Source organism: Venturia canescens, chromosome 10 (genome assembly GCF_019457755.1).
Source record: "Venturia canescens isolate UGA chromosome 10, ASM1945775v1, whole genome shotgun sequence".
NCBI classification, from domain to species: Eukaryota; Metazoa; Arthropoda; class Insecta; order Hymenoptera; family Ichneumonidae; genus Venturia; species Venturia canescens.
The window spans coordinates 8,404,240-8,428,882 of NC_057430.1; the positions used below are offsets into that span (position 1 = coordinate 8,404,240).

At 43.7% G+C, this 24,643-nt stretch overlaps 3 protein-coding genes across 15 annotated transcripts in view; 1 reads left to right on the forward strand and 2 right to left on the reverse strand.

Moving 5' to 3' along the window:
* Positions 1–24,643, forward strand: part of LOC122416897 (thyrotroph embryonic factor-like) — a 45,032-nt gene that overhangs the window by 4,161 nt on the left and 16,228 nt on the right. For 8 of the 11 annotated variants that reach the window (XM_043430019.1, XM_043430014.1, XM_043430015.1 and 5 more), the window contains one exon: positions 2,955–2,984. The exons of 1 other annotated variant lie outside the window; for it this stretch is intronic. In XM_043430019.1, the coding sequence (XP_043285954.1) occupies positions 2,955–2,984 (30 nt within the window). Of the gene's footprint in view, positions 1–2,954; positions 2,985–8,513; positions 9,677–24,643 lie in introns of those variants that run through there. 2 more of the 11 variants (XM_043430024.1, XM_043430025.1) reach the window with 2 other exon arrangements.
* Positions 18,165–21,540, reverse strand: LOC122416895 (uncharacterized). Of its 3 annotated transcripts, XM_043430011.1 has the most exons (10): positions 21,316–21,537; positions 20,599–20,839; positions 20,323–20,508; positions 20,022–20,099; positions 19,825–19,947; positions 19,430–19,510; positions 19,233–19,355; positions 18,888–19,129; positions 18,582–18,750; positions 18,166–18,435 (listed from the first exon to the last, which is right to left on the reverse strand). In XM_043430011.1, exons 2-10 carry the CDS (start codon positions 20,837–20,839, stop codon positions 18,296–18,298), a joined length of 1,383 nt encoding a protein of 460 aa, XP_043285946.1. In that variant the 5' UTR covers positions 21,316–21,537; the 3' UTR covers positions 18,166–18,295. The 3 variants fall into 3 exon arrangements, with proteins under 3 accessions (XP_043285948.1, XP_043285946.1, XP_043285947.1); XM_043430012.1 differs by lacking the exon at positions 20,022–20,099 and having other exon boundaries at positions 21,316–21,538; XM_043430013.1 differs by lacking the exons at positions 19,430–19,510; positions 19,825–19,947 and having other exon boundaries at positions 18,165–18,435; positions 21,316–21,540.
* On the reverse strand, positions 21,625–24,553 carry LOC122416890 (uncharacterized). The gene is made up of 2 exons (XM_043430004.1): positions 23,952–24,553; positions 21,625–23,765 (listed from the first exon to the last, which is right to left on the reverse strand). The coding sequence occupies exons 1-2, from the start codon at positions 24,028–24,030 to the stop codon at positions 21,625–21,627; spliced, it is 2,220 nt and encodes a 739-aa protein (XP_043285939.1). The 5' UTR covers positions 24,031–24,553.

A 24,643-nucleotide genomic window follows, 5' to 3' on the forward strand; every position in this document is an offset into this window, starting at 1 on the left:
ACGTTTCGCCATTTTGATCGTTCGAGACTTTTTGGTGTTTCAGTATTTCGATCTCAGTAATATTCGGTCTTTCGTTATTATATTTTTGAAATTATGAATATTCACAGTATTGCTGATCGTAGTAATTTATTAATCGAAAGAGTGATGGTCGAATTTTCGGAAAATCGATATTTTAGACGTCGTTCTACGGACGATTGTTACATTCTATTTTCGATGTAAACGTACTTCTAGTCGAGTTAATCTGTCTCCATATTATCATTCAAAGTTTATAAACTCGAGATTTCAGCTGTTCGAAATTTCAGTCATTCTTAATCCCCACCCGAGACACTCACTCGACAAAAAATCTTGGGAATTTTGAGAAGAATCTTCAGATTCTTTCCACTAATGAAAATTTCTGGATCCTTTGATGTTTCATTCCCGCTTACGTAAAATGCGAATAAAACAAAGTATCTGAAAACACGTTTAAAAATCTCGAGAATAAAAGCCGAAATCTCATCGAAAGCGATGGCTCCCGATAGAAAACAATGCGTCAAAACGATGGCAAATTATAATTTCGTATACAGTAGTAAGTGCAGTAATATCTTAAATGGACGATTTAATAACGTGCATTTTGTGACACACGCCCGAGTATTCTCGCTGAAGTAGGATTCGGGCGGAAGATTGTTTCGCCTTTTTCTCTCTTTCTATTTCGTTGGCCACTTCTCTTCTCTCTCTCTCTCTCTCTCGTTTTCTTTCTCATCTATTTTACATTTTCTTCTTCAATACACGCCGAGTTATTCATATAGAAGCAACAGATTTCAATGCTATGAATTATTTATGAATCTTTTCCGCAACTCGCGCGCGCGTTACGCTCTCGCGCTATCCTTTTTATTTATGCGTTCGACTCTCCTTCTCTTTATCCCTCTTTTTCCTCCTTTTGCTCATGATCCTCTCTCTCTCTGCCTCGATCTTGCTAACCGGACTGTATCGCGAAAACGCTATCATTGCGAAATGGAAAAGTGCGAGCGGGAAAGCGTGGGAGATGAGCGTTACGCAAAAGCCTCTTCAAACCAATTGCTCGCACAGTCTCGGTGAGGTGTTTATTTATTTCCTCCCTCTCGTTCTCTGCACAGGGAAGAAAATATTAACGGCGGAGCGCGAGTGCGGATGGGAGCCAAAGGGTTTTTCCTCGAACGACCAATAAATAACTGTTGCCCGAGCAGCGACCGTCGATTTCCATTTTCACTCGAAAACAACGATTTTCCGTAATATTTTCGAGTTAATTCGAGTCCCCGAACCGGAGGCACTTTTCAATTCGTTTTCGCCGACGATGAGCAAACGAATTGCAACAAAACTTGACATTTTTGTCCAAGCATTCTCCCGCTCGACGACTTTTGAGGCTCCACAGTCGCTGTTTGCTCTCAGAAACTGAAAAAAACTGTTTCGAGGTGGAAGACCAAGCGACGAGCCACTTAGCGGACACCCAACCAAGCGGTGTCCCAGGCTGCGAGCTCAAAAAGTCCATTTTTTTCGTTCGAGAAGCGCACCGTAGAGGAATCCGAGGGGAAAATATATTGGGAAACGTTCGTATAAATAAATTCATCGAAACAGAATGAGGATGCGCGACGAGGGGGAAAAAAGGATAAATAAAAAGAAGAAAATGTAGGAAAGACTGGTTTATAGGATCGTTTCTCGTACGGAGTCTCGATCGCGTGCACGGGAGGGAATCTAAGCGGGAGGCAGCAAAAGATAGCTAATACCGCTTGTCCAAGGACGTGTAGAATGTCCCGCGCGACTAGGTGGGCAGTCGTTCCATCTCGCTGCCGAGGATAATGCAATGTTTCATCGGGAATAGAAGATTTTCCGAGCGGCCCATCACGCTCGAGCGAGCCTCGAGTTTTCATACATTTTTTATATTTCCACTGTTGATGCGAGCGTCGTAAATTCGTTTATTAGATTCCACCTGCGAACGCGCGCGCGCGCGATTATTATTGGTAAGAGCGTGATCGAGCTTGAATAAAACTCATCGATTAACAAACATTGTAGAAAAGTATTCAAGTCTACCTCATTCGACCATCAAGATTAGCGTTGTTGAAGGGAACATCTAAAGGCGAAAAAACGTCGCGGAGAAGTAATTCAATCACTTTTTTCCAACCGAGCAACATTCTTGTGGATTGAAAAACCTGTTTGGGATTGCAGCTCGGTTAGGAAAATGAAGAGAGAGAGAGAGAGAGAGAGAAATTCGACGAATGAAATGGAGCAAGCTCCTCATTTCGCTGAGAAAATACTCTTTTTTTTCCAAACTCAAACGATTCCTTCATTTTAAAGGTGAAAAATGAACGGAGCAAGGCGCGTGGGTCGTTCCCTCGCACTTTTTCTCCCGTCGTGTGCGCGTGCATGTTTTTTCAATGGGCATTGTGGGCTGAACCGAAAGGTTCAAAGGTCGGCATATGGAGGGAAAAATATTTTGCGCTCACACAAGTGGGAGGCTCGGGAGATCGAGACTCTTGTCTTATCCCTTAACCCACGCGTTTATACGTACTGCGTCGATGTTTTTCTGGCGTCGCGGTTAATTAGCGAATAAAAACTGGATTTTGCCCCATTTGTACTTTACACAATGAATTTTGAGGTTGAGACGAGCCCCGGGGGCATACTTGGCTGATCGAACTGCCTTTGAAACTCTCAGCATTTGCTTGCGCTCTTGTTCGCTTTCTTTATCTCGAAATCATCCGTCACAAAGTGCAAAAATGATTTTCTTTTTAATTAATCGATCGTTACGATAGAAGCTCACATTTTTTCAACGAATCTCTCACTGCTTCGATCTTCTCGTGGAATGTAGACGATGGAAATTATACTTTTGTATAATATGAAAAAACGAAAAAACGAAAGAAAAAAAATAAACCAACAACGGACAAAATAAATCATTATTTCATCAGATATTCGTTCACGAAACATTGTTCTTGTATCGTTTTCAGGTGATCCCATGATAACATCCTCCCTGAAGGGTAAGTCGCCAAAAGCACATCATCATTTATCTCTTCACTATTTAGTTGCATGACTTTTCTCTTCGAACCTTTGTTCACTAGCTTATTTCTTAACCCTCTCAGACCGAGGCCTATTTCACACTGACGAAAAATTATTCCCTTCATAATTTTATCTCAAAATACTTTCTAGTTTCCGATTCCATTGTGACGTTTCAGTTTTTTTTATTGGGAAATACGAATTTTTTAATGTTGGCTGCGCTCAGCGCCAGGTACTCGGGGGTAAAATCAGGAAAATTTACGAATGAATCTAGCACCTAACGCCTTAAATACATCATACTAGCTTCCCTTTGAAAGGACGTAACTTTTCTTTTGCGATAACTAAAGCACCTTTTCACACAGCGCCAGCTCAACACGAAACGCCGGCTTCGTATTGATATTTCGATGGATTAAGGCAGTTTATCTCTCGGTTTAGGAGTATTTATGGTGCAATCTAACCTCGCTTGATGGAACCAGGCAGTTAGTTGGGGCCTGGAAGCGCGTGCTGCGTCGAAGCAACGCGCGGTCCTGGAGGGTTAATTAGCAATCGAGAAAAAAGAATAACGATCGACTGGATTTTATACGCTCGATCAATGGCTGCATTCATTTTTGTCTTCCCCTTTCTTTTTGCACTTTTGCCCTTTCAGTCACCTCCGATCTTTCGACGCGATTGAAGTGCATCAACAAATGAGCAATGACCGTCGCGGCGCTCATTTCCGCATCGTTGGGTAGCAGCGAGCAACATTTTTTTGACGTTAAATCGTCTTTTTGGGCGTTAGATTTTCGGGGCTGAATGATCCGGAGGGAAATGAAATGCGGAAACAGAAAATGTGATTTTCCACTGAGCGGGCGCATGAGAACCGAGCGATTTTCACCGCCCACGAGCACCGACGAAGCCATTTTTTCATCGTAAATTTATCGTTCGAACGAAGAACGTTGCGCGGCGCGGTGCTGTTCCGGGCTCGAGGGAGCGAGAAAGTGCGAACGTTGGAAGAAGGAAGGGCTGCAATGGCTCAGTTAGAGAGACGTGTATCGTTTCAAGCGGGGATTTAATGACGTAGAAGGCCACGATGGGGCTTCGGTCCAATATTCAAGAGCTCGAAACGCGTCACTCGGCGATATTCGCGCGTGCAGGACCTTCGGAACTAACGGTAGACACGCGTGCTGCCTGACACATTTCCCAAGATGCGATTACCGTCGGGTTACTCGTAATGACAGAAAGATCTCATAATTCTGCCGCCCCTCTCAAGTCGCTTTTATATTTGTGCTGGTTAATGAAAAAAAATCAATTATTATTTAACGCGTCGAATTGCCATGCTTACTTATTGCGAAAGATCGGACTGAAAAATGAAAAAGTGGAGCGACGAATATGACTCCGTACAACGAGAGATCATATCGAGCGTAATTATTGTTTGATCATTTGATTAATCGCCGGTAAATAACTTTGCGTTCTTCGTCTATTAATCAATGCGCGAAAAGACCTATAATTTCAAGTTTATTGCTGTAAAACGAGACTTGGCTCGCTCCTATTTTTTTACCGATCGACTCGGCAACATTTCGAATGATCGCAATGGTCGCGAGACACGTTTGAAAATGCTAATAACAGAGTACTGGCCAATTCCATTTTCCATTATAACTGATTTGTTTTTAATGCTGGAATACAGATCTTACCGATTGCCCCCTGATCAGATCGATAATAACAATATTTGCATTAATGCCAAGTTTAGTATCTTTGTGTGGAATCAACGCGGAGAAATCGTCGCGTGTGCACAATCCGAGCGCGCACCGAGCAGAGACCCCGCTCGTTATTACGATATACACGAAGAAATGTCTAACTCCGTCTTGACGCATATTTTATTCCAACGTTGTTATAAATCTCTTGTTAACCACTCTGTTTAAATAAGCGCGATTCTCAAGAATCCGTCTCTTTCTCTTCTCTTATATCCCTCCTCGCGCCGTTCTTTGCCGCCTTGGAGAACGTTCGATGCGCGTCCTTGTGACGTCACATCCTGCAGTTTCTTAATTCTCAATGAATTTTTTACACTCGCGTATACAATGCTGAGAGGGAACAGTCGCGTTCGAGTCTTTTTTCATCTGTGAGAAATCTCGAGCTTGGCTATACTTCAGCTGGTTCGAATTTTCTCTTGACTTTTTCACCGCAGCTTCCTCCCACTTTTCCATTCGTTTTCAGTCTCCATCGAGGACATTTTTAGTTTGGCAATTCCAGCTGGTTCGTATTTTTTTGAGTTTTTCATCGCAGCTTCCTGCCATTTTTTCATTCGTTTTCAGTCTCCATCGAGGACATTTTTAGCTTGGCAATTCCAGCTGGTTCGTATTTTTTTGAGTTTTTCATCGCAGCTTCCTGCTATTTTTCATTTGCTTTTAGGTCTCTTTTTTCATCAGGGCTCGACGTTTCGAGATTATTTAAAATTACAAATTTATTACAAAAACCAATGAATTTCGTTGGGTTTTCGACCATCTTTTCAACCATTTTTCTCGCCAATGGTAAAATTTCGTTACGAAAACTGTCATGACGTAAGTTCCGATTGTAGGATCACCGAATGGGGAATTTCGCATGGTTTTGCGTCGAACCTGTCAAGCACACTTAGATATCTTAATAAATATGAAAATAGGTGCAACCGACAGTCGAGCCTGGGTTTACGGATTCGTATAAATGGCGTAATATTACGTACGCGTAAAGAGAGGCACGTCTGTCGGTGAGGCTCATTGTTAGCGAGGCTCGCGTTCGAAGCCCTTTCTCGTTCGACAATAATATGCGATCATCCGGCCGCGAATGATGCGATATTTGTTCAGGCTTGTTGCGCCTTCCCCGCGTCCATTTCTCCCGCGGTCCCTTCCCTTGTTTCTCTCTCCCGCCCCCATCCCATTTCTCTCCTAATTTTTCTCTTTCAATGGCGACCACCGACCACGTGCCGCAATGTCGTTGATGAAAAGGAGTCTAAAAGTTATCCGACGAGCCGGTTTCGAGTTTGCACAGCTTGTCCCGGTGCCTCGAACGTCCAAAGTTCCTGGACTCGGGATCCAACGCTCGGGAGCCCCGAGTCCGTCGATTTCCCGCACCAAAGCGGTCGCCTTTCTTCTCATTTGTTTAGCCTCGCACGAAATAACCGAGCAAACTGAGCTCGGGCCAGTTCTTTTTCACCGCGCATCGTTCGCGCATTCGTTCGCGGCATAAAATAAATCTCACGAGAGAGCCGCCTCGAGTCGACCACAAATTCTCGAATGTGCTGGACTCGCAGCTTTTCTCACTGTCAAATTAATTATCTTGCGAAGTTGTCTTATGTCGTACGAGTATTGTTGCACCGCGCGTAGAGGTCCACAAGGACGCCAGCATCTTTTCATCATCGACACGAGTTGATCGGCAACCGGGTTATATATTATCAACAGCTGACAAACAGATGTTACTCGGCGTTCGTTTTATCGAGTGCTTTATATATACGAGCGGCCGCACACGGGGTGTGCAAAAGGTCGAGTTTCAGTCGAGCACACCGTTAGATCGCGCAATTCTGAGGAGAAAAGTTCTTGGGCATTTATTTCTGGGATGCACCGTTCGGGAGATATGGGAGAAACTGAATCCGGCGAATCGCCGACGTCGCGGAGGGGGGAGCCCCGCCCCCGGAGTCTCAGCGGATTGGCCGTTGGCGGAACTCTCGATATCTCGCAAACGGTGCGTCGGAGAGCGAAGTTGTAAGGGGACTTAATCTTTAGAATTTCGGAACGCAAACGTCGAGCCTGTTTTCGTGCTACTTTCGGGACACTTTGTATGTGAGATACGCGTTTTAATATTGAAATTGGTATTCCAAGTTTTATCGCTGCCCTATGATATTATGCCTTTCTCTCGCGCTCGCGAATCTTGCCAAGATATCGCGGAGCTTGATTAACTCGTGATGAGCGAACACGAGAAAGGACGAGGAATATAAATAATTAAAAAAAAAAACAAAAAAACGACACTTCTTAAGGCACTTATTTCGTTAATTGATTCATTTTTTCTTCAACTACACTCTTTTCTTGTTTTCACATCGCTCGCGCCTCTTTTTCGTAGCTCGAGACATAAATATACATATAGAAATTGTAAAACTTTCGCAAGTTGGGCAACTCGAACGACGTAGGCGCGGAGGCGAGGGGGACATCGGAGGACAGGAACCACTTTCGGCTACTTTCACCGACTAGTGAAACGAGCCCTCCTCCTTCTCTTTTTCTCTCTCCTTCCCGCATTGAGTCGTTTTATTTTCATTCCGTAATTACCGAAATTTCGATTTTTCGTGATCCAGAGGTCATTGCTTCTGTATATTTTTAGTTTAATCCTCAACGAAAATCGCCGCGGTTATAGTCGTTTATTATTCATCGATTACACATACGAACATTGATTCCATCCGTTTCTTGGCTCGTCGAATCGATCTGAAAACCGCCAATTTTTTTCCTCCTTCTTTTTATTCGTGTATCCAGGTGAGATCTGAAATCTGCAAATCTCCCCTAAACTAACGGTACATCCAGACCGGTACACATGCAGGAACAATCCTTTCGTTATTCTCTCGGGTTCCGAGAGAGTCGAGAGACCTCGACCCACTTATCCGCAGTTGACTTTCGAATATCCTCCCGTTGGACTCTCTCGCGAGATTCCAAATTCGAGCTCGCTCCATTCGAAAAAGAGGAAGCGCACAGAAAGAGAAATAAAAAATCCCTTGTTTCTCAGAAAGCGTTCAACCGAGTTTTCGATCGAAAAAATGAGTGTGTACCCGAAGAAAGGAAAATCCTGGTGGCTCTGAGATTGTGCGGCGCTTCGTCGCAAGGCTTTGCCAGATAAATAAAACCTTTCAAAATCCAGAATAACGCGGTGGAGGCAGTCCTTAAAAAAAGCGATTTTGGGGTGGCGCAGAGCGTTCAAATACTATTCGCCTAAAAACCTGCGAACCCATCGCATCGAGTGAAGCGAATGAGGAAATGGACGCGCCGGATGGATCACCGGGGGAGGAGTAAAGACCGAGATTGCGCGGGCGAGAGGAAAAAACGATAATGACCGAAAAAAACGCGAGTTAATCCGTTTGAAAAGCTGCCCGAGAATCAGGAAATAAATTGGAAAGGATCATGAGAAAAAAATGGAGTCTACGGGATAGCGAGAGAGAAAAACAAGAAGATTCGTACCGATGCAGACATTGCAGTCTCCGGAGACGTCGCGATATCGGAGGCGTCGTGACGCTCCGAAGAGGAGGAGAAGGAAGGACGGGAAGAGGGGGGGGGGGGGCGATAAAAGAACCGGAGGGATCGATGTAAGAGACAGAGAGAAGTGGCAAAAGAGACAGCGAAGATCGACTTCGCGGGGGGAGCGAAAAGTGACGGTCGCGGGGAAGGAGGAAGAATCGGCGGGGTGGGGGGGGGGGGGGGGCAAGGGAGTGAAAAAAATGGCTCGATGAGTGGGAGAGACGGAGAGGCGGTGCGTGCCGTGTTGTGCGAGCAGAGTCTTGCGGTTGAGTTGCGAGCTCGGCCGTTCAGCACTGGAGAGCTCTCCTTCGGAGCTGGTCCGTGTTAATGCCGCAGTGTCTTTTCGAACGCGGCACGTTCGACAGCCCGAAACTCGCGATAGAAGCGTGTCCCGAAATCACGTTTACGAAACGCTTTTCTCGGAGAAAATACTCGACGATTGATCTCACTCTCTCTCTCTCTCTCTCTCTGCCTCTCTCACAGACATTCCTTAATCTCCAGTGAAATTCTGGTCCCGCGGCCGGTCCTCCGTTTCCTCAAATTTGAAGAGACGAGTGTTTCGGAAAGACCTCGCGGCCGGCGAGAGTAAACGGAAAAGCTAATAAATCGAGTGGGGAATGAAGCAGTGAAGTTCCGTTGTCACGTGTCGCAGTCCCGGACAGCTGACTCCTCAATGACGCTCGCGAGTCCTCCCGAGGAAGAGCACCCCCGTGACACCGAGCTCCAGTGACCCACACTCGATCTCCCTTACCGCGTGTGTTTCTCGTAAGCTCTCTGAGCTCCGGAAAGAAGCCTCGATCTTTTGGGAACTGAGATCGAGGCCGGAGAATAATTAGCCTGGAAAGCAACCCCCGCGCGATCAGAGGCGCTGTCCCTCCGGACTGAAAGTGCCAGCCCTTCGTGAAACAGTGCAAGTGTCAGTGAACACGTGCTCCAGTGGCTTCGTTCCTCGTACAAACTGAAAGGGTCCCTTGTTCCTAGAATAAAGAGACTCTGCCGAAAGCTCCTGCGTGGAAAAGTGAAAAAAGCCTCGGCCACGAGCGCATCTCATCTCACCCCCAAACTTAAATGATCCTATAAACCCCCGCGGACGAAGGCTCGCACACTCATGAGCTGCGCAATGGAGTATCAACAATTGGCCCCACCGTCGGTACAAGTCGTCCTCCACCAATCTCATCACCCCCAGCAACAGCCAACGCCGAACCCACAAACTCAACAGCATCAACAAAACCAAGGAACGCCCCAGCAACCACCCCCACCCCCACCACCTCCGCCGCACCCTCACATCGTCCTCGCGCCGGCGCACCAACCCCAACCTCCGCCTCCGCCTCTTCCGCCACCCCCTACGATACACCCTCATCCTGTCCACCCCCCTTTACCTCCGATCCATGACGATAGTACCAGCTCCAGGTGGACTCATTATCAACACATTTGGAGACAGCAGCACGCCTATGTTGGTGAGAATACCAAATATTTTAATCCGAAACGACGACGCGAGAAACGAATTTTCAACAGTATTTTCACTCCTTTCGGAATTTCTCGGGTCTCCGATCGATTCGGGGGCTCTGCGATGACGGTTTTTTGAACTCGAACTCAAGGCTGCAGAGATCTTGAATCAAAGCGAAATTCACGGCTGCGCCGGTTCAATTTTTCGAAACGCGTATAATATGGAAATAGAAGGTTGAAAAGTCGCTTTTGTATGTTGACTTTTATTCGAGGCTACGGAGGTTGAAGCGAATTCAGAATCGAAACGTTGCTCGATAGTTATTCCTCGACTGAGTTTGAGCCTCTGGCGAGTCGAGCCAGAGAATTGAGAATTTTTTCTATCTCTTTGTTCAAAGTTTGCGTACTCCGGACCAGGAAAATTCGGAGCCGATAAAAAAACACACGCTCTCTCGAATTTGGTTATCAGAATCACCCCCCAATTAGACGAAAACTTTCGGAGAGGATTTCGATCCGGAGAAATCCAACGAATAGAGGCAAAAGACGATCGCAACGTCGAGTTTTAAGAACGCCCACACCTGTTGCTCGGCGGGACGTTCCAGGGGTGGTTTTCTCCCCGCGGGAAACGTTTCGTCCCCCGACGAATGGCCGCGAGTTTGAGATCGTTTGCGTTTGCGTGCCGATCGTCGAGAGGCGAGGCCCAATTTTTCCAGCCACTCGGGCCACCGACGAGCGAACTGTGCGTTGCCTTCGAGCAACGAAAACTCGAGGAGCCGAGTGCCAACAATGCGGGAGGCTTGGGCGACGAGAGAAAGCTTGAAAGGATCGGGAATTTTCAGGATCGTGAAAAATCGTTGAACCGAAATAGTCATTTCTTCCGCCTTTCAAATAAGTTCGAAACGCTTTTGGAAAGGCCAAAAAGAAAAACGTCGATGCCTCCCAGGAGCTAATTGGATCATTCGATCTTCGTAATTCGCCCCAGCAGAGGGAGAATATATCGAGTGTGAAGGAATAAAAAAAAAGAAAAAAGGAACGATGGCACGCGTCCCACTGACCGTAACCCGAAGAGAACTTGCTCGAGGTCGAGCGCTCCCTGGGACTGTGCGATAATCCATCGACGAAAGACGAAGCCCCGCAAAATTTCACGTCATCTTGACCGAGTCTGTGATCTACGAGTACGACACTTGACTTTTTCTTCAAAGTACTTTCAATAATCATATCGAAAAGGGCACGAAGGTCGGAAGCAGTTTGAAAGCGTTTTTGCGTTAGTTTCCGACTCGTCCTCATTTTCACGAATATTTGCAAAACGGAAAGAAGATTTCGAACGATCTGTCGTGTTCTTCCATAAAAATCGGTTCCGTTTTATTCGGCAAATTCTAACTGATTCTCGTAGGCGTTTGAAAAGTTATTCCTGAGGCAGCGAATCGAAAAAACGACGAATATAGACATCTGCGAGGAAAAGATCGTTTGAGTAAAAAAATTGGGAAATTCGTGATAGCGAGGTCGCGTTCCTCGGAGGAACAAGAGCTCCGGCGCACACGAAGATAACGACGAGTATAGATTTTCTCTCGGTTCGATCACTTTTGAGGTTTCTTCGAGGCCTGCTCGAGCGTGCGTGTGTAAATGCAGCGGAGACGATTTTTAGCGTTTTTTCATCGCCGTGTGTCGAGGCTTTTGTGACAATTGACAATTGGCCGAGGCGCGGCAAGCCCTCGTCTCATTTTATTTTCGAGGAAAAAATCCAAACAACGGGGAATGGAGAGAAAAGAAAAAAACGGATGAAAATGTCGCAACCGGTCTCGTTACTTTAGAGGCGCGCAGCGATTCCACGAGCCCGAAGGACCGCGTTGTTACTCAACCAGTTTTCACTCGAGAATATTACCGCGGACGAGATTTATTGTGATGAACCTGTCGAAGAGGACGTGAAAATCGTCCTCAAACGCTGCTCTCCCCCATGAGTGATAATTCAAGCCTTTTTTCGCAGCCTCGACTGTGCGGTTTCAGCGGTCAGAAGAATCCTCGGGTCTTCAATCACCGCTCGTAGCGATAAACAGCGTTTGTATACTCGATCGCGGGCTCGATTGATTAGCCGCGAAGCGGCAGGGAACAGCTGACGGAGGCTCGGGATTCCGAGCCGTGCACGCGCGAGCGCTTCTCGATTTTATTTTTCCCCTGAGAACGACGATAAAAGTGTCGCGATGAGCCAGAAAAGTTGCGCTCAGGCTTTCATCGAAAAATCAAACGTGCGAGTTACTCGTGAACGGTCGAGTGACGCAAGCGCGCCAACACCGACGAAAAACTCGGCGAAACTTGGCGTATTAATAGCGGCACGTATCGCGAGATAAAGAGGAATATCGTTCGACCTCACGACCCTCTCCGGACTCCTAGTGCCAGCTGATAAAGAGCATAACCTCGCTCATTCACAATATTATGGCATAGGCGTTGATAAAAAACGGGGAGCGTTTCGATCGGCGAGCGAAGAGCGTGCATTTTTCGTCGCTATTTTTGCTCAAGGTCGCTCGCCGGGGAGGCTGCTCCACGAGAAGCTCCGACCTTGTCGACGAGCCTGAAGACCCGAGCCGCGCGGCAGTGCCCCGAAAACGCTTGTTTCGGTAAAGGAAAATTAATAAAGCACCGGTGGCTTTGAAGCCGTTGAACATAAAACGGGCAAAACTCGGACAGAAAAATGTGCGCTCCGCAAAATGTGGCCTCAAACGCATGTGAATAAGAATGACCATAAAAGAAAATTGCGCATTGGCCGTTGGCGCGTTCCTATCACGCGTTCTTCGCCGTTTCTCTATCTCCGTTCTCTTATCAGCACGAAAATAGTCCGACTCGTGGCCCCTCGGGAAGGTGCGGGAAACTTTGAAAGGAGAAAACACTTGCGATCGTTCCGCGAGCTCGTCGAGAATCGAGCACCGCTCGGCGAGCCTCCGAAAGCCTCGTGCGTGTGCGCGCACTCTGAAAGTGTCGCAATTCGAAGATGATGCTCGTTGATGAGCCTGCGTCGGAGAATAGGAGAAAAAAGCGTTTGAATCGCCGCTGAGGAAAGACGAGAAGATTGCATCGAACCCGGAAACACGCGATAAAAAGAGCGAACGCGAGACCGGGAAGGGGGAATATGTAGAAGAGGAAACTGAGGCACAGGTGTGTATTCGTGTGTGCACAGAGCAGGAACTCTACGCTAAATTGCCGGAGCCGCGAGCCCGCCAAGGGGCTGCGGAGCAAGGGAACGAGCTGTTTTCACTTTCAACTCGAGCACGAAGCCACTACCGCGAGCCGAACGGAGTTGCACGAAAGCCGATCTCACTCGCACCCTTGCACTTTTCACACGATCGTGCCCCAGCACCGAGCTGTGTCTTTGTGCGTGTTGTACCGACGCTGCATGCCTTTTTAAATCGGTATTACGATCGGCCAACTCGCTTCGAATGTATGCCCGTTTCCTCCGCTTTTCCTGTACCGTTAATTGCGCTATAAACATCAATTAAACTCGCCGCCGCGAATGAAATTCGCGCACACCTGGATCTCGCGATTCATCGTTTCTTCGCGCTTTTCTATACATATTTTTGTTTCATCATCAATTTTTCGAATTCGGAGCTCTTGCCGATCGATCCTGTCGAGGACGAATTTCAAGCGCGTTTTCCACGTATACACTTTCCTCGAGAATCGAGACGATTTCGTCGGCTTCGAAGTCTTCAATTACGTACGCTCGATAAATGCACTTTCGATTTTTTGCTACTCTAGATTCCGGTCTACAAAACGACTACTCTCCATTCTGAATTCGAAAATATGAACTTTCGACGTCGCCCATGGTCTGTTAAAATGACATTCCGCAAATGAAAACTATCGAAATATTTTCGAGTAAATACGAAGCACCGGAACTAAAATATATAGGCATATAAAATTTATTATGCCACCAGATTTGTCACTAAATAAAAGACAAATAAACATGAGAAATGTGTGCGAAAATCCGACCCAGTTTTTGATGCACAATTAAAAAATAAATAATCGATATCTGTTCAACGCGTTGAGCTACCGAGCTCGAGGAGGTCGCAATCGAAAGATAAAAAAAAATAAAAGATACGGCAACTTACGATATTCTCTGAAATACTATAATTAATGAATTATTGAAGAAAGAAATGTTGAAAATTTTCGAAATCGCTCCGGCTCATTCATGTTCGTTTATTCGTTTATTCGCCAGCCGCGGTTCCTCGCTTCAATTTCGTGCTTCAACTTCGCTGCGAAATCGCGTTTCTCAGCCTGAAAATAAGTCCCGTCGTAACGTCGCGCATGAAATAATCCATAAAGTGAGAATCTCTGCGCTCAGATAAGAGGCAAAGTTTATGAAAAGTGTCTAGTTAAGTTGGCAACCGTTGGCGTGGGCCGTGATTACTTTCTCCGACGATCGGTGGCTCGGTCGGCGCACCTTCGGCAAGAAAGAACCCCGCTCAACGACTCGTACACGACCGAGACTTCTCTTCCGGGTTGAGAGAGTGCGAGAATCCTCCCTCCTCCCTCCCCTGCCCCGCTCGTCCTTCCCTTCTCCCGCCTGAATGAGCTGCTCCATGGTGAGCAGCTCAAGGAAGTGCGCAGTATGAAAAAACCTGGCGTTCTCCTTCTCGAGCATCCAGGCAACTCGATTCCTCCGAAATTTCGTGAAACCGCTGTCTTCCAATGAGTCGCTCTCCAATTACTAAAAGACGGAGAAACTTTATCGAATTTTACTCGATTTCGCAAGCGATTTTCCATATTTTCTGAATATCTCGTAAAAGGAATGGAAAAACGGCGGTTCGGGGGAATAATCGACGAAAAGGATCGAACGAACGGACCGCGTGGATTGAAACTCCTCGCGAACAGCGGATCGAGCTACCGCGACTCGGTCGGACTTTCGTTCGCTCATTTTCGCTCCGAATCCGCAATCGCGATCGCAATCGATTTTTCGTAAAGATTCGTCGTCTCGGCTCGCAGGCAGTGCGCGCTCGATATTTCTTCTGCTCCATGGATGAAAACAAGGCGACGCCTGTGCGGAATGAGTCGCGTGAGAAAGAAAGGTGCGTGGAAATAAGTCTCTCGGTTATTTCGGTACACGTAGTGAAAGCGAAAGGCAAACGTGAGTCAGAGAGAACTAGGAAGTGAGGCGAGACTGTTGCGGCAGCTTTTATTCAATCATGGACACGCTACTCGCTCGCGAGTCGGAGGATGCAGGTCGGATTTTTCACTCGGCTTCAAGGTTGACGGGGACGAGTGAAGTTACTGGGAAAAATGGACTTGGTCAAGTCAAACTCGAGAAATGAAGCGATTGAGAAACAAGTGACGATCCTTCGGGACGTTGACGCGCGCACGCGGAAAGATCCCGTTCGGAGAAAAATCCCGGAACCGGTGAAAACGTAAGAATTAAGCAAAGACTCGGAAACTTCGGCCACGAAAAAATAGCGGAATCGTGTGAGATACGCTCGCGAGTTAATGGGAGCGTGACGAACTTTCCCCATTCGGCATTTCCTTAATTGAACAACGTAAATCCTCGCTTTTTTCTTCCTTCGTTTGTTTTTAACGGATGCTTTTTCTTCCACCCTTTGTTAACGCGTCCTCTGCCACACGTTCCGTTTATATAATCGGAAGAGCGGCGGGGCGGGGGGGGGGGCTGCTTTATCCATCGACGAGCAGGAGATTCCTCGGCTCTCCCTCCCGGGACCTTAAGGGGATCATAATTACTGGCTGCACCGAAGCAGCTTATCTGCTCCCGCGCGTTATGATTTACGAGAATAAACGCACAATCACTCCGCGCGCTTCGCACAATTATTACGAATTACGCAATGATTTTCTTCTCGTGCCATTTCATTTGGAACTTTTTTCCTCACTTTTTCTTTCGCATGGAATCACCGAGGCGCGATAATTGCCTATGGAAATACAAAATATCTTTGTGATTACGAGGATTTAATGGGCCCCCGCCGCCCAGCATGTTTATGCGGCTATCGTTCGAATCTCCTTAATTGGACTAATTAATATCGCAGCCTGGAATTTCGTGGCGCATTTTCCATTTATTCATTTCTCGTACTCATTGGCCGTTTAAATCACGAGTCGTTTTACGATGCGAGTGAATCGAAGATGCGCGGACGCGGCCCGATCGAGGAAATATTGGGACCGCCTTTCGTGCCTCCGCGCGGTTCCCCGCGAAGGAAACCCGGAGACGAACGAATCCGGAACCGCAACGACGTCTCGAATTCCGGGGCGAGTGACGGAACGGAGAAAAGCGAGGAGGCAGAAAAATAAAACGAACATTCGACGAGGCTCGCCTATTTTCGGCGAACTCTCCATTCACGACGACTTTATTCGTCTCTAACGAGTTTCAGCGATCAACGAACGTTGACGTTTCGTATTGGTACTTTCTAGCGGTAACTCAACGCGGCCGAAAATCGTGTGCGGCCCCACACGTGCCGATGGGGAAAGGAGGCCGTTCAAATGTCAGTTTCTCTCCTCGCCTCCTCCTCCTCTTCGTCCTTCCTCTTCTCACATTTTCTTTTTCAATTCTTTCCCTCTTCCTGCTCCCCTGCCATTTTCGCTCACCCGCGGGAGCGTTCCCCGCCCTAATTAATCAGCCTCCAACGCGCTGAGATTGATCAAGAATCGACGGACGCACCCGGAACAAAATGTACCCTCAGAACTACTTTCGATCTCGGGACCAAAGGATTTCAACGTTCCGACGAGACCAACCGTTTCGTCCTTTCGAATCCAAAAGTCCCCGCGGCTCCCGCGAGCCGGAGAGCGAACGAAGGAACTCGTGATTGGCCGAAAAGGGAGACGAAGTTATCCGAAACGAATGGCACGATGGGTCGGGGAAGGTGGCGCGGAAGGAACGATGTTGAATCGCGAAAGAGAAAGTGCGAGCAGGGCGCGCTTCGGAAGAGTGTTCTCCAAAGCGTTCGCAGCCTTGACACCTATCCAGAGTCCAAAATGACCGGAGATCGACCGGAGGAATTTCACAATTCCAAACGCGAGTTCCGAGGCTTGAACAAATCCACGATTTCGTCGTTCTTCGCGTAAATAAAAGCAGAAGCGCTCGATGGTGCTCGACATTCGTAATATAAATGTATATATTCCAATACACACAGATATTCATCGACGTGGTAGCAGCTGTTGGGAATTAATTTTAGATTATATACAGCCAGTGGGCGCCTGACTAGGTCAACTCGGTAACATCGGAGCGAGCTCATTGTGTCGTTTCGATATGTCACAGTACATATACGCAAAAATAAAAAAGCTAGAGATAAAAACAAACGTGCCTCAACGAGGGACTATTAACTCGGCGTTCTCGAAAGCCTGAATTCGATCTTCGACCGAACGTAGAGGACTTACCGAGCCGAAAGAATAACGGAAGAATTTTTCAGGCTTTCGAAAATCGACGAGCGACGCACCAAACCCGTACTTTTTCTCGATGCGTGTCGGATCCCTTCCGCTTTCATTCGTTCCTGCTCCTCGCTCAAAAGATCGAATCTCGCGCGAGTGGTAAATTGGAACGAGAGGATGATGGAGCGATTTTAGGGAGGAGATTGGAAAATTGAAAGAATTGAAAATTCTCCTTTCGCCCAGAATATTGTTGTAATATTATCAAAATGTCAACATTCCTTTCGATTTTTATTTCACGAGCAGAAAACCGCCTTTTTGGGGGGGTTTCACCAGCACAAATTTCATGAATTTTCTGACGATTTGATAAGGGAAAAAAGCAAAGCTTTTTTTTCTATCCGAGGAACCTTTCCTGTTCCGCGTCGTTCGTTCGTCGCTTCGTCGTAGCGTTTCGTGCGCTTTTTGTGCCCTGGGTTTTTCCTTCACCGCGGGCGATGGCAAGGCGAACATAGGACGAGGAAGCGCGATCATGCTGTTTTACGCGGAACGAAACGATTCGAGATAGCGCGAGGCGCGCGCGCGACGCTCACTTTCGTTTTTCCACGCTCTCAGACATCACCTGTACACGACGCTTTTCATTTCCATCCTCCTCCTGCCCCTTTTTTCTTTCTTTGTTGTTGTTGCGCTTGTTTGCTTTTATTTTCATTTTTTTTCTCACACTCCAACGGGAACGGATGAAAAAACGTTGTTGCGCGCTTTTTACACTCCGGTGAACAAGCGACGGCAGGGAAGGGCGAGGAGAAAGACCCGCCTAGAAAATTTCCTAGGTACCTCCTTAGGGTATTGTCAGGCTGCCATGCTGCCTTGGTAAGGCGCTTGTAAGGCCACCTGATGACACCCTGTTCCAAAATGTTACGCCCTAAAACAAATGGCCATGACCAGGTTGTTTGGTCAGGCCCGAATAGGGCGCCCTGGCCCGGGTCGGATCACGCTCGTTTACAGACCCTGATTAGGTTATCTGACCGGGCGGTGATCAGGGTTTTCGACTAGGCTACTGTCAGATTGTCCCTACATGAAAATCTCGTGCAAATATACTTCTAGAAGACATCATTATTTTATAAATATTTATTAAATCAATCATGTAAATTATAAATCTTTTTTTAAATATTTTTACATGTGTAACATATAAATTAATAATTATGTTTTATAAACATAAATTATGTTTTTTAAATTGTCAAGTTTGAGGAACATGTGGATACAGAGTCTAATTTTATATTCTTAAAAATACGCGTTTATTGGGAATTTTTTTGGCGTATAGCCCGATTTCCATCCCAATCCTTGGCATTGTTGATGACTCTGCCAACAGCTTGCTCAAAATCTTTGACGCTTACGGATTTCTTCTCGTCGCTGGCGAATTTTGCGATAACAACATCTGAAAACAGCAAATATCAATTAAATTCTCGATATTTTAATTTTCGTTAAGATAGTGAAAATTGTATCCACGTCCAATTATTATTTGAATAAATACTGAATATTTGAATAAATATATTAGTAAATATAAAATATTTGAATAAATACCTTGAACGCACGAGAAGAATTTAGTTTTGGAAAGGACTTGCTTTCTTCCCGTATTCTTCACTGCGGTGAATTGTACAACAATGTCTCGAGAGATGAATTTTTTGAAAATATCCCGTACGGTCTGTTGCATTGGCACGGAAATACTAGCAATCCGCCACATGCTTGCAATCTGAAACATAAATAAATTTAAATATGATAATAAATGAACATAAAAATAAAATAAAAAATTTTCCCACTGAAAATTGAGTTCGAAAAATCTGTGGAGAAGTAGTTTTTATAGTGAGTTGAATATAAACGCAAACTCACAATGTCATTACGAAATTTTTCATCGGCGAGTAGTTTAGCCTCGAAGTCCATAAAGTCTTGCATATTTTTTAATGGCAGAATTAAATTATGTTTTTTGGTTGGACTGCTGAAGTTTGGAAGCTCGGACATCTTGTTGGCTACAGTTTCTGTACACATAATTTTCAGTTCTTCTAGTTGAGTCGATATTTGCGCCAAATGAAGGCTTTGTGCATAGAAACCTTTAGTCACGGCTGCTTTGATATCTGAAACATATAAAATCATAAATTTATGGAATTGACTTGAAACATCGAATGAGCATTATATTTCCCATTACAAAATCAAATTTTATTTTTAAAAAATACTGACCTTCCAATGAAGCACCATCTTTCATTACTGATACCATGTCGTCGAATAGCATAAGAGGTGGTGTACTCTCCTGTCGTGTTTGAGTCTTTGTAAAAGACTCGGGGATGATTTTGTTTTGCACCACTAGAAATTAGAAATTCCATTTGTTAGAAACGACAAAAACCATGTTTTGGAATATGAAAAAAATTGCAAGAAACCTTTGATCTTTTTTGTCGACTCTTTCTCTTTTCTTTTAGATACTGTCTCCGAGGCAGCTGCTGGTTCAAGCGTCTCGGATACTGAAAATAATAAATATAAAATTGATCTCAGATTCCAAAAAAATTCTAGATGATGGAAATAGAGTCTCCGTTAAATCATCACAAAGAACTTTGGCTACAAATCTTCCTTTCATATTCTTTTTGAGTCAAATATTCTTATCTAGTCAAAAAAATACTTGGATTCAGATTTTTAGAGTCAAAATGTAATCAAATCTCTAGTAAAAAAAAAAAAAAAACAGAATCCGATTTTCAGAGATTATCTAGTCAAAAAAATATTTAGAATCACATTTTTAGAGTCAAAATCTAGTCAAATTTCATATTAAAAAAATACTAACCTTTCAATAAATTACAGTCATTTATTACCGAAACCATGTCGTTAAATAGCATAAGAGGAGGTGTGCTCTCATGTCGTATTTGAGTACTTGTAAAAGACTCGGGGATGATTTTGTTTTGCACCACTAGAAATTAGAAATTCTATTTGTTAAAAACGAGAAGAACCATGTTTTGGAATATAAAAAAAATTACAAGAAACCTTTGATCTTTTTTGTCGACTCTTTCTCTTTTGTTTTAGATACTGTTTCCGAAGTAGCTAGCTCAAACGTTTCGGATACTGAAAATAATGAATATCAAATTGATCTCAGATTCCAAAATATTTCTAGATGATGGAAATAGAGTCTCCGTTAAATCATCAGAAAGAACTTTGGCTACAAATCTTCCTTTCATATTCTTTTAGAGTCAAATATACTTATCTTGTCAAAATCTAGTCAAAAAAACCTTGGATTCAAATTTTCAGAATCAATATCTAAATATACTAAATAACTAAAAATACTTACTTAGATTCAGATTTTCATCCGTCAATTCAGGAACCTCCCAAAGACTGTTAGAAACCCGTTCTCCCGTTTTATAGGATTCCATTGCCATCCTAGCTTTGTCACTTGAAGAATATTCATCGTCAGTAGAGAATGCATGGTCTTTTTGGTCGAGTATTCTCAATTTTTTCAAGCCTTCTTGATAAGTTCCTGTGAAGTCGAAAGCAAATTGGTACATATTCAGGAAAAAATATAGTGGCAAATGATGAAATAATAATAATATCAAGTAATTTAACTTACTAGCTCTGCCGCGTACAGTGACTGCATAAGCTGGCCAATCCTCCGGTGCTGGAGCACAACATTCGATAAGTGAATGCAGTAATGCTGAATTCTCTTCATCATATGGTGGGGGCATAAATTTTGCCATGAGTCCATCGGTGTTTTTATCATAAGCTATCCAACTACTTGGAATAACATCAACTGATTTTTTTTGTCCGTCATTCTCTTCTCTGAATTCAACCAGTTTGAAAACGTTATCCATCTACACAGTACAAAAAAATATGACACTTTTCTTCTTATTTGAATCATGATTATTTTTACTTATTATAAACAGTTTTATAATTATACAAATTATACATATTACACCGTTAGACATGAGGAAAACTTTTTTTGCTTCAAACAAGTCACGACCACGCGTAATTTTTGAGGTTATTGCTAATGTTTTTCCATCATTCATTTATTGTGCAAGTATCTTACTTTGAAAAAATCTTTTCTTTTGATTTTTTCCTTCTCATTTTCGAAATATAAATGATATCTCGACTTACGAAGGTCATGAATTCCGTTTGTGCAAACAACGAAATGGCGCGGTCATTTTTAGGTTATAATTTTCGTTTTGAGCAATATTCTGGACCGTTTATACTTTCAGGTTTTTTTTTCGTGAAATCATTGAAAATTCGTAATAGTGATTGATTATGCATGGAAAAGTCATGTTAATAAATATAAAGAAAAAAAACTTACGATTTGCCGAATTCTGAGATGACGGTAGTACACGTTCCAACTTCAAGCGTTTGTTCCGAACTGTCCAGTATCGACGACGCGAAATGCGATGTGATAATTTTGAGGTTAGAATTGTTCTTGTCTCCTGCGTTATTTTCAGTCATACATACTTCAATTTTTTTTTATGTTTCAACACTCACAGAGGTAATGGTAATTGCTCATAAAAATAAAGTGGGAATTTCAAATTACGAATTGAGATATACATTCCCATATAGAGAAAAAAATCAGAAAAAAGTACACATTAGAATGTCGACACTTGAACTCATTTTTTTACGTATGAAGTAATGGCATTACATAGATTTTTTTTTCTTCTGAACCATCATCGATTTTCAAGCACACCATTTTGGCCTGAATATTTTGAAGAGCACAAGTTTTGTTAATGTTGGTTTTTTTTACCTTCCACATATGCAGGGTCTGTGAGTTACACGGATATTCAAAAATAGGTTTTTCTCGACTCAAAATTTTTCCGGCGATCTTAATTTCTTCTTGATGTTGATTAGACAATTTATATATTGCGTTGATCATTAAAATCTGACCGTTTTGGAGCATTACCGTGTTGTCGGGTGAATTATTAGTCAGAGTAAATTCTTTATATTGAAGCTTTTTTATTATTCTGTTTCTTTGTGGTTCGATGCCTTTTTTGACTTTTTTGTAGACTATTATCACAGCTTGTGGTATTTCAGTTTTATCTGTATTAACGAGAAATTCTTCATAATACCGACGACATATTTGAGACAGCGGACGATTGCCATTTCGGACCATTTTTTTAATTTTTCCTAATGAACTTTCAAACGGAAATGCGGTGATATTATTCAAAGGACATTTTAGATTTTTGACATCGTCGGCCAAATGTATTACCGAGTGCATATTTAAAACTTGGCTCTGTTTTCCATAATAAAATTCGCTGAGTTGTACGAATCGTGTAAGATAAGTCTTTGCCTGTTCATTGAATTTCAACGCCAGGTCTTTTGAGCACAAAATTCTACAAGCCGCATGCAAGAGCATAAAATGTTTGTACAAGTCATCTTGTAGAACTTTTTTCAAAACAACTGATCCGAGATACAACAAAAAAAATCGGAATTCCGTTGCTTTCCACTTTGCAATCTCGGCCAATGATCTGGTTGTGCGTTGAAATTCTTGAGGTATTTGCGATTGCAGTTCAAGTAAAATGTAGGTCAAAATTGATTTCCCTGTGTGGCTCATTTTTACTTTTCGATCACCCTTCATCCAATATTCGAGCAATTTTTTCATCAAGCCAAGACAGCAAAGATGCATAAAATCCAACACAAAATGCATAACCATGTCGAGTTCAGCGATGATTAGTAAAGGTGAGACCCCTCTATGGTGTTCAGGTTGTTCTTGTCTCCGAAAACTTTCATTTGTTCTTTCCGGGCAATTTGTGGATGGATAGATTATACGTTCATCATATCTCTCACCTTTAACAGTACAACGCTCACAGGCATAATATGCGCCATGGTTTTTTATGCATTTGACGAAAGAGCGAGCGGGTTTGTCGCAAATGAAACAAATAATACGAATTTCGAGTAGCGTCCCATCTATAACGATTCCTTCGCGTAAAAGATCTAACATCTCATTGTTAAATTTTTCAAAATACATGTTCGCAACGTGCGGCTTTTCGATTCCGGCGTATATAGCCACTGGGAAAACTCGATATACGTCGGGTTCAGAAAAAACTTTGCATAAAATTGGCCAGAGTTGCTTACTGCTTGATTTAAACAGGGAAATTCCATCGATGTTAAATTGCAGGTACAATATATTGTCTTTGTGCAAATTGGAGTTCACAATTCTTTGGAGATGGTGTTTTATTCCAAAATACACAAAGTCACCTATTTCAGCACCATCAACATCCTTGAACTTTTCAATTTCATACATTGCTGATGTTGTTTTGAGGAAAGTTTTTGATGATTTTGGCAATTCTGGTAACAATCTTTTTCGAAGAATTTCAAGCAATTTATCCAACTGTGTTTGTGGAATACGAGCAGCCACAGCCCACTTTCGCAGTTCTAAAATTTCAGTGTTTTCTTCAACAGGATGCCCTCTCCGCTCTTGGTTTTCTTCATTACACTGCCTGTCCCCGTCAGAATTTTCTTCGCTGCTTTCTTCATTCATGGATTCTACTTCGCTGCTCTCTTCATTATTAGATGTTGCTTCGCTGCTTTCTTCATTGGTGAATTTTCCATCGCTGTCTCTGTTTAGCTCATCACCGCTGGATTCTTTATTATCAGTATGCCCTTCGCTGTCATGTTTGTTAAAATTCAATTCCCCACCATTGATTGAACTTGTCGCAGACTCACTGTTTTCATTATCAAAAATCTTTGTCACACCATCTGTGATGTTTTCATTTCTTTCTCTAGTTACCGAAGCAAAACTAGTACTCGGGCTATGTAAATCTGTGAAATATTAAACAATAAAATAAAATGATTGGTGTGCTAAGATTGACACAATTTTAGAATTTCCAAGAGAAAAATCACAAATTTGTATCAATAATTCTCTCAACACAATTCTCGTTCGTTTGTATAATGTCAATTTTAATTCGTTCACATAATTAATGCAAATCACTTTAAAATTGTACATACCTTTTGAAAATTTACGCATAGAGCGATATCTTCGCATACGCATGCGCGCCTTATACCGACGTTGCTCATCTCGATTCATTTCAACTTATGTTCAGATAAAATTTTTTTATTGTTTGATTTCACTTGAAAACTCGTCACTCGGATCTTTTATAAAATACGAATAGAATAAAACTTCATCAAATATATGGAAACTCACTTTGAAAATCACTTGGAAACTTGTCACTCGGATCTCGTATAAAACACTAATGGAATATAACTTATTCACCATATTCGAATACGCGTTTGTGCCAGTCATAAGGCAAGCCTTGGAAGGACCTAATAGAACAAGTACTGTCAAGGCAGTATTGTGGTAGATTCCAGCTGGAATCTCATAAGGATTTCCACATATGGCGTGATTAAGTCGAGCCTGAGCAGGACCTGAATGAGATAACGGTCAAAAAGGCCTTATCTAGGCGAACCCGATCAGGGCCATTTTAGATTAGGCTGTTTTGGAAATTATTGTGGAAAACCTTATAGCGGCCACATCAGGCTTTTAACAATAGGATTGCCCGTTTCAAAACCTGATCATGACCTCATCATGAACAGGTGAACCCTAACAAATTTCTAGGCGGGGAGCGGCAAAAAAATACCTCGAATACTTTTTCGTCGGGAAAAATTGGTCGTTTTCGGCCATCGCGGACTCGGCCCCGCGG

Bases quoted from the DNA above. Each gene is read 5' to 3' on its own strand.
- LOC122416895 (XM_043430011.1), bottom strand. From the start codon at position 20,839: ATGGATAACGTTTTCAAACTGGTTGAATTCAGAGAAGAGAATGACGGA. The intron at 19,511-19,824 runs GTTAGTATTTTT...TATTATTTTCAG, and splicing joins TGACTGTAATTTATTGAAAG to TATCCGAGACGCTTGAACCA. The intron at 18,751-18,887 runs GTGAGTTTGCGT...TTTATGTTTCAG, and splicing joins AAAAATTTCGTAATGACATT to ATTGCAAGCATGTGGCGGAT.
- LOC122416890 (XM_043430004.1), bottom strand. From the start codon at position 24,030: ATGAATCGAGATGAGCAACGTCGGTATAAGGCGCGCATGCGTATGCGA. The intron at 23,766-23,951 runs GTATGTACAATT...AATATTTCACAG, and splicing joins TATGCGTAAATTTTCAAAAG to ATTTACATAGCCCGAGTACT.